Consider the following 12,738-nt stretch of genomic DNA (forward strand, 5'->3'; position numbering starts at 1 on the left):
GGCCCTTTTCTATTTCGGCCCCAAAATTGTGGAACAACCTTCCCGACGAGCTCCGTTCCACCACCTCTCTGGGTCTTTTTAAGAAAAATTTGAAGACCTTTTTCTTTTATCAAGCTTTCCCCCATGAGTTGTGATATTTCCTGTCCCCCCATTTTGTTTCTCATAATGTTTCATGGATTTCTCAGCTGGCTGTGTAATAGTTTTTAATATGATATTTTTATATATTGCTTTTTTCCCTATGTGTGTATTTTGATGTTGAAATTTTAATTTGTACGCCGCTTTGATCATCGCGGAAAAACGGGCTAAAAATAAAATTTTATTATTATTTATTATTATTATTATATCCAGCAACTGAGAGAAGACCCCTTCCTGAAAAGGGACTACAAGATTTGGAAATGTTACATTTTGGAACTGCAGCTCCTATGGTCAGAAGCCATGCTGGTTCAGGATGTCTGAGAATGGTAATAAAAAATAACTTGTCTGGCCTGTGCTGTTAGTCAGAGGAGATGATAATGGGAAAAGAAAAGCCCATGATATGCATAATTCACTCTTTCATTCATATCTTCTTACCTCCACTTGCTTTCAACTTGATGGTCATTAATTCTTCAGATATTTTGCCTTTTTTTAAGGCTTGTGCATTCAGAGGACATCCAGACAAACTGAAAAGAGTAGGAAAGGGGACCTATATGAAAGTTGAAACACAATTTGATTCCGCTCCCCAAGTCATCAATGCAAATCTAATTTGTTATGTTTTCTGTAAACTATAATCCCATAATAATACTGCTATATTATTGACACCAGGTGTACAACATTACCAGTGATATAACTAGTTAGGGAGTAACTGACAGGTCTCTTAAGACAGCAAACAATAAATTGCCTCTAATCCAGCTCCAGCTGTGGCTAAAACAGCAATGCAAAAGCCTTTGTCATATTAAGGAACAAAACTAGAGGTTGGATCTCCCTTATCCAGAATTCCAAAATCCAAAATATTCCAAACCTTTTTTCATGGGTGGCTGTGACAGTGACACCTTTGCTTTCAATGTACACAAACTTTGTTTCATGTATAAAACTATTTAAAACACTGTGTATAAAATTACCTTCAGGAACAGATGAAACAGAAATAGATTTTGTTTAGACTTGGGTCCCATCTCCAAGATGTCTCATTATATGCTTACATACAAATACAGGTATTACAAAATTCAAAACATCCAAAATCTCAAACACCTATGGTCCCAATAATTTCAGATAAGGGAGATTCAACCTGCACAAATCATGGTTTATATCCAATATCACACTTGGGCCTATTTGTTATTTTATGGAAAGACTTTCTCCTCCCATTCTTTGCAGTTATCTGCATTGCCCCAGTACTTTTTTTGGAGAGATGGTCTCAACACTTCTGAGAAGGTTTTGAAGTTGAAGAAAGAGATTTATGAGAAAGGAGGGTTGACATCTCCTGGTTCTGCTGACAGAAGCAGCACCATCAGTGGAACAATACTACTAGATTCTACCCAAGGACTGTACGGGTGAAGTTTTTGAATCTGAACCTAGATATCCATTAGCAAAACAACAGAGTCAACTTGAAAGGGTCCATGAAAATGATAATTCTGGAAGGTGGAGCTACAGGTATGTTGCCCCTTCAAAGGCATTTACAGATCAGCGCATATATATATTATGGATTTCCACATCTGCAGTAAAACAAAATAAATTTCAGGAAAACTAGAGCAGGGGTGTCACTAGTGGTCAGGGAAAATGCATACTCTTGACCCACTCCCAGAATGCTATACCACCTCTTTTTTTCCTTTTGCTTTGAAAATAGGCCACAAATGCAACCTGACATGTGAGCTTTTGCTTCCTCTATGGGGCTTTCTCTTTTCTTTTTTCTTTCTTTTCTTTTTCCTTTCTTTCTTTCTTTCTTTCTTCCTTTCTTTTCTTTTCTTTTTTTTCTTTTTTTCTTTTTTCTTTTTTCTTTTTGGTGACTGGTTTGGGGTTATGATGAATGTTTAATCACAACATTTGAGGGAGTTTTGTAGCATTTTGGAATATTTTCAGATACATTTTAAAAAAATGAGGGAGTTGGGGAATTGAGTGGGCAAAGGGGGAAGTGAGTAGGATACTTTCCCCACTTCTGCCCTGGAGTCTAAACTTTGACCATTCAAGTAACTTTGACCATTAACTCAGGAGTCAAATGAAATCCTAAAAAGCTTTTTCTCCTATATTATTTTAATAACTTTAGTGGCAAAATTCACACAACTACTCTAAATTACAGAGAAGTATTAAGATTTTTTAAAAAGAGAATGAATGAGACAAAATGATACCTTCGGTGGGTGACAAAAACGTTATTAACATGACCCAGCCCGTTGCAGCCTGGCAAAGGACAATGCGGCAGCTCTTGCTTGTTCAGTTTCCAAGGCAGTGAAGACCCATTGAGTGGACTCTCCTTCTGTCTCTTGGCAGCCATAGGACAACCCGAAGCAGTGCGATGGGAAGTGTATTTACCTGATATGTGACCTTGGCCATCACAGCCTAGCACCGGACATCTATAGAAGCACAGCAAAAACCATGTTATTTTGCTCTTTGATAAAAATTGTTGGAGGATTATGTCATTGGAGCTACTATACCATTTCAGACAACTGTCCTACCTGTAAATTTAATAATGCCTACGTGCATGAACTACTGTGTCATGTGCCCTTCCCTCTAATACTCAATGATCTACCTCTATAGATAGTGCAGACTACATCTCCAGAAATTTCTTAGAATTAACCCTGAAGAAGGTCTATTGGTGATAAGGCTGAAATGCATTGGGTTTTTTATAAAAGCTTTTGACCATTGTATAGCACGTGGGATTTTGTGTGCTCCCAGCCTTCCACTGTGAATACTTTTCAGATTTCTGTTCTGTTTCTGCACAAAAACTTACCAGGCCCTCCAATTTCTCATTTTCAGAAGAATTTTAAATACCTTTTCTTGTTCAAATGTCTTACTCCATTGCTTTCCTTTATTTTTAAACTTCCATATTATTAGCTATGTCTATTTTAGGATTTGTTTGGTTGCTTTTAATTATATGACCACTTTATGTTAATGTATATTATAAGACATTGTAACTTTTTTTAAAAAAAAATCCACAATAAAAATTTGGGATCTAAATATTTAAATATAAAATAAATGTGGTAACAATCTATGACATTCAGCTAAAGTTGATAATGTTTATTGCAATTGGAATAATGGAAGATACATTTCAGAACAAAAGATAAAACTAGGATGTATATGAGTCTTCTAAGGGAAATTAGAAGAACTCTGGTAGCACAGTGGGCCCTTGTTATCCTCTGGGGTTTGGTTCCAGGATCCCCTGTGGATAACAAAATCTGTGGATACTCAAGTCCCATTAAATACAATGGCATAGCAAAATGGTGTCCCTTATATAAAATGGGAAATCAAGGCTTGCTATTTGGAATTTATACTTTTTTGGATGATTTTCAAGCTGTATATACTTGAATCTGTGGATAAAAAATCAGTGGATAAAGAGGCAACTGTGTATTTTATCCTCCATCACATCTGTTTGCATTACAATTCAGCACCATTACAAGTCATGCCAGAATCTACAAAAGATTGCTAGAATCCTGCATCATCATCTACAGCAGTATCTGCACAGGCCAGAATATTCCGGGAGCAGCACCCCATAACCTAGGCACTCCAGAGTGAATAAGGATGACTGTTTGCACTCATGTCCCACTGTGCCACACACTGCTACCAGTGGTGTTGGGAGCTGCTCCCTCTGAGGCTGAAAATGAGGCACCCAGCATTGATCACATGGCTGGGCACTTCATTCTGATTTCAGAGGGAATGACTCACACCAGCAGTGGTGGTGCCAGGTGGCACAGCAGGACATATTGTAGACAGATGCTTAGCATCCTTTTGGAGGGCTTTGGATCTTCTGGGAAAATCTAAAGCAAAATCCATGTTCGGGGTGGTATATTGTAGGTTCGGTGCTGAATTGACTGTACGTAATCCATACAGTTTGAACCAAAACCATGGATTGAGTTCTGTGTTGTCTGGACTGATCGCCGTGAAGACAGGAGAAGCACATGTTATTTGACCTGTGTGGATGCAGCTTATATTACGTAAGTTTACATATACTTAGTTATGTAGCAGAGATGTTAAGAAACTCATAGTGCATTGGTTCCATTGTGCAACAGTCATTTTGCTGGCTCTTTTCATAGTAATATAACAGCAGCCCTCTGCTGGATAAGGAAATTACAGAGCTGCCCAATTCTAAATTCCAAAGACACAACTCCATTTATGAAGGTGTAAATCTACAGGATTCTGCTGAATAATCAGAGGTTTCAACATGAATAATAAAGGTATTTGACTTTAGGTCAATTTTACACATTGGACTACTATATACAGGCCACATTAAAGATTGTGGCTGTTTAAATAAGGCCATTTGGTTGGGTGGATTATGGGAGTTGTAGTCCAAAAAGTAACTTTTCCAATATCTGATTCTTTGTTCCCAAGGCTCTTCTAAGTCATATCCTTTGGGTCTGTACCTCAAGGAGTGTACCGTTCCCTGAAGGCATAAAACTCAGCTTTTCGTGTTTTATTTAATTTACTGTTAAGGAGCAAGGAGAATATATATTAGTGAATCTGAGACCATGTTGAATATTCCTTGTGATGTAGCAATCAAATGGTGAAGAATAGATGTCCATTTCCCCCCCATCCACTTACTTAAGTTCAGGGTCTTCTTTTTCCTCTTTGGTAGGAGTCACTTTGAGACTACCTTTCCTAGCCCGAGGACAACCAGACAAGCTGAAAACAAGTACACAAGTATAGCAGTTAATTCCCCTGTAATGTAATTTCTAATGGCTTTTGCTTCTGAATAAAATAAAGGATACTTACCTTCTGTGTGAGGCATAGTTTCCAGTCACATGACCAGAGCCATCACATCCAGGAGTAGGACACCTATGAAGCAAAGAGGAAAATGGGGAGAAAAGATTACCTTTTCAAGACAATGAAGATTTTCACATGACATCATTATATCATTCCTTTATCATCCCAAAGTGTAGTGGAATCATCAAAACAGATAGATGATTCCAAAAGATTTTCATATGAGGCTGTTAGTGTTCTTAAAACGTTGATATATCAGAATTCAGGAATAAATGATTACAAAATGATTTCAAAACAGTTGAATTGCTGAATTCTGATTATATCAACGTTTAAAGAACACTAACAGCCTCATGTGAAAATCTTTTGGTATCGACTACCTGTCATGACGATTCCACTACACTTTGGGATGATAAAGGAATGATATAACAATGTTGTGTGAAAATCTTCAATGAGACCCAGTCAATGTAGCTAATTTTGGAGAGCTTTACATATGTGTTATCCCATTTTTGCAAGGGTTGTATAGATTGTAAGCCTGAGGGCAGGGAACCGTCTAACTAAAAGGATTGCATGTACAGCGCTGTGTAAATTTACAGCGCTTCATAAATAAAGGTTAATAATAATAATGGAGACACAGTCATTGACATAAAGAAGGCTGTTATTTAGATCAGTGCTACTAAAACCATTGATCAGTGCTGATCTCCATTTCATGGCTTGCTGGTCCCCCAGATATTCAGGAAAGAAGAAAACAATTGCCATCAATGGGCACAAAGGTGTCACCAGGTCTTGATATACTGGGGGGCGGGGGCGGGGTAGGGACTGCAGGAATCTGCTTTCCAGCATCAAAAAGCTTAGGATGCACTGATTTAAACTGTTGTCATTTTTGTTGCTCTCCACATGTATTGGACCCTGGATGGACAAAATTGCATAGAGAAGCCTTCACATTTACAGGAGGCCCTCCCTTTTGGAACAAAACTGCACCGTGGAATACAAACAACTTTACTTGTTGCTAAATGACAAAACTGAGCATTGATGTGATAAATAATAAATGTAGCACTCAGTCCTTCTCACTTCTTTAGAACTTATACTCACTTAAGCTCTTGAGAGTTGGCAGCCATCAAGGATTTTAATGTTTTGTCAGCTAGTGGGCAGCCAGAAACACTAGGAAAAACAAGAGTTAAATAGATTTCCTTGATTGTGTTATAGAAAAATCATCAGCACCACCACCACCACCACCACAACAACAACATTTCTGTTGTTGCTATGGCTGCTACTACCACTACTTCATTTTAAGAAAGGTTTAGCTGGTCAAAGAGAAGACTGAGTGGTGACATGATTGCACTCAAATCACCCAAAGGGTTTCTATGGCTGAGTGGCCATTTGAATTGTGGTTTCCCAGAGTGCTAGTCTATCACTCAAGTCACTTCACCACACTAGCAAGGGCACAAGTGATGGGAGCATAGCAGGATGGAGTTGTCACAATTGCATGATTGCATGAAGATTATCAGACATTATTGATGTTGCACAATGACAATTGATAATCTTTGCACAATTTCACAATAGTGATGGGAGCATTCCACTATGCTCTTGTCATTTTTGCCCATGTGAAAATCTCCCTGCTCTTAAGAAGGGGACATGCTGGCAAAGTGATCTGGTGCTAAGAGAGTAACATGAATACTAGCAGCCCAGACCTGGGAACCATCTGAACATGAAGCTGTATCAGATCTTGTTTGAAGGGACATGAGACCACTTTTTTCACTTAGATTTTCTGTTATCCATTTCCCAACAATAAAGCTATAACTTGTACTCTCAGTAACTTTACTTTGGAGAATCCTTTGAACCTAAACAGAGCAAGGCTTGAGTGGATCAGGCCCTTTATATCTATACTTAGGTGGGTATCCAGTTTGTTGCTGCTGTGTGTGTCTTCTAGTCATTTCTGACTTATGGTGACTCCAAAGCAAACCTATCATGGAGCTTTCCAGGCAAGATTTGCCTTGTTTGACATTGTCTTCCTCTGAGGCTGAGTTGAGTATGACTTGCCCAAGGTCAGTCATGGCTGAACTGGGAATTGAACCCTGGTCTCCAGAGTCCAAACTCAAACCACTAGACCTGCAATATGGGTTTTCAATGGCAAAACAGAAAAACAAAACAAAACCCATATTCCAAATTTCAAATTATGCATTTTTGGTAATGCAACATGCATTCTAAACTTTGACTAATATGTCTCAGTGTGGCTGTGATAGCTACCATTATTAAACACTTAAATAGTATTTCTACATTTTGTTATTAATATCGCTCATATTTTCTTTTTACCTGCGGTGTGAGGCGTAGTTTCCTGTCACATGACCACTGCCATCACAACCTGGCGTTGGACACCTATTGACATAAAATGCAGAGGAATTGCAATGGTATGGTCATTTCTATTAAATACATATTTAATTGCACATTAAATATACTAACTACAATTTCTAGTAAATTATAAAATAAATATACTAATAACTATAGATAGAGTAGTCTCTCCACCATAATTGTGTGTTACGGTACACTCCTATGTGAAGGCATGTCCATTTGTTCAGATAGGAACTGGCCTTGTGATGGTTATCTGGAATGGATCTCCTCATGCTAGTATCATTTTAATGGCCACATTAATCACATCATGACAATAATAAAAATATGAATGGTAGCAAGATTTTTAAAAGTTTGAAGAAAATTATTTTGGGGTGGCAGTGGTGTGGTAAGATAGACTTTTGTAGCATGTTAAAGATTTAAAAATATTATTATGGGATAAGCTTTTATGGAAATTGCCCATCAGATGCTTTAAATGTTACCCCTGGTGGGCAGATCATTATATGCATGACTGGTTGGGTAGACAGGGTCAGTAAACAGTGATGTCAGGGAGAATACAAATGCAAAAAGTACAAAGAATGGGCCTTAACAGTGCTCATTAACAAAACAGTTGGTAGAATGTAGCACAGACATTCTTGTACTGATGTGCTGAAAAAAACATTTATTGTGATAAAAATAAACCTTGCATCTCTATCAAAGCCCCAGGACACAAAGTTCAGCTAAATATACAGAAGTGACTTTCTCCTGTTCTAAACAGCGAAAAAAGCGTGTTGTTGTCGTTTTAAAAAAAATCAAAGTATATTTGAAATTGATACAAAAATATCTGTTACTGCTATGGTTGCCAGGTCAGGATCCTGACATTTCAGTACCCAAACCTGAGATTTAGGGACTATCCTTTATGACTTCATGGATGGTGCTAGTGAATGGTGAGGTTATAAGGGGCAGCCCCTACTGATGACATTAAGCATGATACATTAAGGACCTTACCACACAAGGGCTCCACAGAACACGACGAGAATGGAATGGAAGGGGCCTGGAATGAGTGGGGAACGAGTGGGGGTTACATTTTACTGCACACAGAAGTCCATCAGTTCTCAAAAATCTCCCCTCTGGAATGGATTGGGAACAGAACAGAACGGAACAGAACGAGTGAGGGACTTCTGTGTGCAGAATAATGTGTCCCCCACTCATTCCCTTCCCTTCCTGGCCCCTTTGGGGCCATTCTCATCGTGTCCCAGGAGCCTTGTGTGGTAAGGTCCTAAGCATGAATCATTGCTGCAAGGTACACTAATTCCTCTGTATCTACAGGTTCTGAATTCAACTATCCACAGCATGAATACACACACACACACACACACACACACTCCTAAAAGCAAATCTTGATTTTGCCATTTTATATAAGGAACACCATTTTACTATGCCATTGTATATAATGAATCTTCAGCATCCATGGATTTTGGTACCTATGGGGTATTCTACAACCAAACCCAGGTTGATACCAAGGGCCCATTGTATGGCAAGTCTACAGATCTCTGTGTGTGTGTTTGTGCATGCATGTGTGTACATACATACGCAGACTTTTCAAGGCAAAAATCTTGCCCTGAAAATTTTCCACTTTCTATGAAACTTTAAGGAGACAGGCTGAATTTTGAGACGAGGGAATACTAGTTTTCACCAAGCTACTGGCTTGATAGTGGGTATTATTCAGTTAAGTATCCCTGTTTGTAAGGTTTTATTTTTCAATTTCAATCCCCTCTGCCCCATCTGATTACAATCCCCCACCCACATAAGCATGTGTATACTAAATAAACTGTAGATTATTCCTATATTGGATGAAGCAGACCATTTTCACAAAAGCTTATGCCATGACAAGACTTGTTAATCATTAAGCTGCCACAGGACTTGTTTTTGAGGGAACCTCCTATTTTCAATATGTACTTTAAAACTAGCTGTGCATAAGTCAAATATATCTCATTAGAATACGTTTCACCTTCATAGACAACATCTCATATAGTTATGTCTTGCTTACAAAAGTTCATGCCATGATAAATTTGTTAGTCCAGAAGGGTAGCCATTCCAGAGATGTAGCCATGTTTGTCTTTTGCAGCAAAAAGAAAGAGAAAGAAAAAGAGTAAGTCAGTCTTGTGACATCCTTGAAGGAGCCACAGGACTCTTTGATGGTGCTTGAGTAATATTTAGATGTCATTATAACATGGGGGGGGGGGGGGGGGGGTAATAGATAAGCCAATGTGTAAAGAGGGGCCCTTTCACACTGTACTGTTATAGTATGATGATTCCACTTTATTATTCCACTTTAACTGTCATGGGAGATTATCACACAGAGGAGACAAGTATCCTCCTGTTGTCAAACTGTGTTAATTGTGCAATCGAGGGAAAGATTATCACACACCCACACCTATCTTGTTCTTCTCCCATCTGTAAACAGTAATGGACCCATCATTTGGTATTAATCGGAGTTTCCATTAATACCAAATGACTGGTCCATTACTGTGTACGGAAGGGAGAAGAGCAGGATAAGTGCACAGGGGTGTGATAATCTTTTCCCTGATCTTGCAATTAACATGGTTTAAAGATGGAAGAAGTATGCTTGCCTCTATGGTTCCATCCTATGGAAACCTAGGGTTTATAGTTTGGGAAAGCACTAGACTCTCTGGCTAAGAAGTCTAAATGAATCACCCTAAACTACAAATCCCAGGAATCCAGTGCAACCATGACAATTAAAGTGGAATCATAATGCTATAACTGTGTAGAGTGAAAGGGCCCCAGATTTAGATACATGGGTAAATAGACTAACTATTTAGCTTATCTATGCATGTTATTTCTTTTTAAGAACATTTAGGAGTTCAGCACTGAAGTAAGATACACTACTATTTAGTAACAGGGATTTTGTTTTAAACATCTTCCAATGTAATGAGAAAACATGTCATTTATTATTTAAGCTTTCTTTGATTTAGGTGTTTATATTCTGTGTTCATATTGATATTTTGTGTTAGGCATCTAACACAAGGATTTTAAGGAGAATATACTGTAGATATTTTGCACATTACATATAGTGGTTCACACATTAAATCATCATAAAATAAAATATATAACCAGAGTCCATAGTTTAGAAATACTATACCACACTAGTACCAGAATTAAAAAGAAAACAGCAATGTTTAAAATATTTTTGTTTAAAAGCACACATCAACCACAAATCAATCAGGGAAGGGGAAAATGTGTGAACATTGAGATCTTTAAGAGGATAAGCCAGTCTCCCATCAGAGGAAATATTATAGTGATAGAGCCACTACCATCAATACTTTTGCTACCATCTTGATGCACTTGGTTGGCAAACCTGTGTGCTTACTTTGAGATATAATGTCTGGAGCAGGCTTATGTGTAAGCCAGGGTGGAAATTGCGTTGTCTATGAACCAATGCAGCCCCATCTAGCTGATTCTGAAGCCTCCAGACTCTTATCTTGTTGTGCCTTGTTCCCTTTTCCCCACAAATCTCTGTCTGCCTCTGGTTTTGTTGAGGGGGGGGGCTATCTTGGATTTCTAAAATCATCTAGCTGAGAGGGAGAGGAAGGCCAGCCAGCTTCATCAGGCCTGGCCTAAAGGAAGAAGGAGAGCTCTCATTCCAGTCCATCTGTCATGGTCCAGGCCTCAAAAGGAGAGAAGAACTGTTGCACCTAATCCCCTTCCCCACTACCATTCCCTTCTGTTTTTGTGTGTCATGTCCTTTTAGATTGTAAGGCTGAGGGCAAGGAACCATTTAATTAACCATTTTGTAAATTGCTCTGAGAGCCTTTGTGGCTGGAGAATGGGGTATAAATACTCTAAATAAAATAAATAATAATAAATGTCTTCCCACCCCTGTTGTACCTGGTCCTCCAAATAACCTGGGTCCAAGCCAGTAGGGTCTTAAAGATAATGATCAGTATAAGGAATAGAACAGATTCTGGAATGTGAATCTGCAGTAAGATCTTTTTGCTATATATTCTTATTTGATTTTAAAGGCTAGGGTGATCTCCTGTTTTGGTTGGTCACAGTTTAGCTATAATGGTTGCTATATAGTAAATCATGGCTTGTGAAATTATGAAGCACTGTGTACTTGTACCTCCTTTAATGTCATTCAACTGTTATCAGTGTGCAGACTGACTGTGATTAAATCACAGTTTCCCATTACATTCAGATCAGGAAAACATGGCTTAATCTTTGTTTCCAAAACATGGATTGAAATCAGAATATGTTTCTATTTTCCTGTCCTGGCTTTAAAATGGAGGTGAACACTTGGATTTCCTACTGCAGATGCAGTGGGACAATGTGGCTCAATAAGCAAGAAATATGAAAGGCAGGCACAAGAGGAAAAGAAGAGGGATGCAGCAAGGACAGAATACAAAATGGGAATGGAAGTGAAGGCTAAAATTCTGTCAGCTTCAGGACCCCAGATCATGCAACAGAGCAATTTTCTGAGAAAGAACTTAAACTATTCCAATTTTCTTTAAATTTTCTACTGATGAGTTGCATTTCTTCTCCATTACTTAAAACAAAATAATCCAGGGTGAACAAAAGTGCCCTCTTTTTTTAAGCGTGTTTATGACAGACTGTTTCCTAAAATATTATTTATTCTCCATTTGGTATTTTTAAACCCAGTTACTATTTTCAGTTTTGCCCTATGAAGCAAAATTATTTAGTCTCTTAAACCTTGCAATGTGGATCTCAAAGTAATATTTTAAAAATAGGCCCAGAATGCACAATATTCTTTTAAGCAGTAATACATCATTTAGAAAACTTATTTCATTCTGAGTCATACAGCTGCTTTGGTATAATATAATCACTGGAGAGGCTATTAATATTTCAAAATATGTAATCTATATTTATAATGAAGAAAGTTCATTGTAATTGAGTCTCCGAGGTAGAATTTTTCTTTGCAATTGCTCTTGTCATTATAGGTACTTCCTCATGATGGAGCCATCTGTATTGTTCATTAACTACCTCTTCTGCCGGTGAATATTTAGTAAATTTCTCCTGCCCTCAGCATTACCTTTAGACTCTTTATATAGCAATACTTAAGTGTTTTAGAATTAAAGTGTGCAGCCAAATGTATTTGGAGTGCACATCAGTATGCAGTGTTCAAAATAAACATTATGGATGATTTAAAATTCTATGCTAAGGGCACTTTCACCCTATGAATATATCTCTATGATTTCACTTTGACTGCATAGCTGCATCCTCTGGAATCCTGGGGTTTGTAGTAGGGATGTAATTCTTCACTAAAGGAATCAGCAACTAAGTTTAGCAATTTTCATCCATTGCAAGAAAGCTTTTTAAAATACAGTAGTTTTTCAAAGGATGTTTGGCGTTTGGTATTTGCCTGTGTAATTTTTGGTAGAGACACTGCAGTGTCTTCGCAGGAAAATGCTGTTTCTTCCAGAGAAAACACTGATTTCTGTGGGAAATAGCCATACAGTGGTACCTCGGGATACGAAATACCCAGGTTACGAAATTTTC

The 12,738-nt window shown here is 38.1% G+C and overlaps 1 protein-coding gene across 4 annotated transcripts in view; it reads right to left on the bottom strand.

The window, feature by feature from the left end:
- Window positions 1-12,738, bottom strand: part of ST18 (ST18 C2H2C-type zinc finger transcription factor) — a 193,764-nt gene that overhangs the window by 17,033 nt on the left and 163,993 nt on the right. For 3 of the 4 annotated variants that reach the window (XM_042465619.1, XM_042465617.1, XM_042465618.1), the window contains 7 exons: window positions 9,251-9,319; window positions 7,189-7,251; window positions 5,968-6,036; window positions 4,891-4,953; window positions 4,720-4,800; window positions 2,316-2,537; window positions 571-659 (listed from right to left, as the gene is read on the bottom strand). In XM_042465619.1, coding sequence (XP_042321553.1) covers window positions 571-659; window positions 2,316-2,537; window positions 4,720-4,800; window positions 4,891-4,953; window positions 5,968-6,036; window positions 7,189-7,251; window positions 9,251-9,319 — 656 coding nt within the window. The remainder of the gene's footprint in view (window positions 1-570; window positions 660-2,315; window positions 2,538-4,719; window positions 4,801-4,890; window positions 4,954-5,967; window positions 6,037-7,188; window positions 7,252-9,250; window positions 9,320-12,738) is intronic. The other variant, XM_042465616.1, reaches the window with a different exon arrangement.

Source organism: Sceloporus undulatus, chromosome 4 (genome assembly GCF_019175285.1).
Source record: "Sceloporus undulatus isolate JIND9_A2432 ecotype Alabama chromosome 4, SceUnd_v1.1, whole genome shotgun sequence".
In the NCBI taxonomy this organism is placed as follows: Eukaryota; Metazoa; Chordata; class Lepidosauria; order Squamata; family Phrynosomatidae; genus Sceloporus; species Sceloporus undulatus.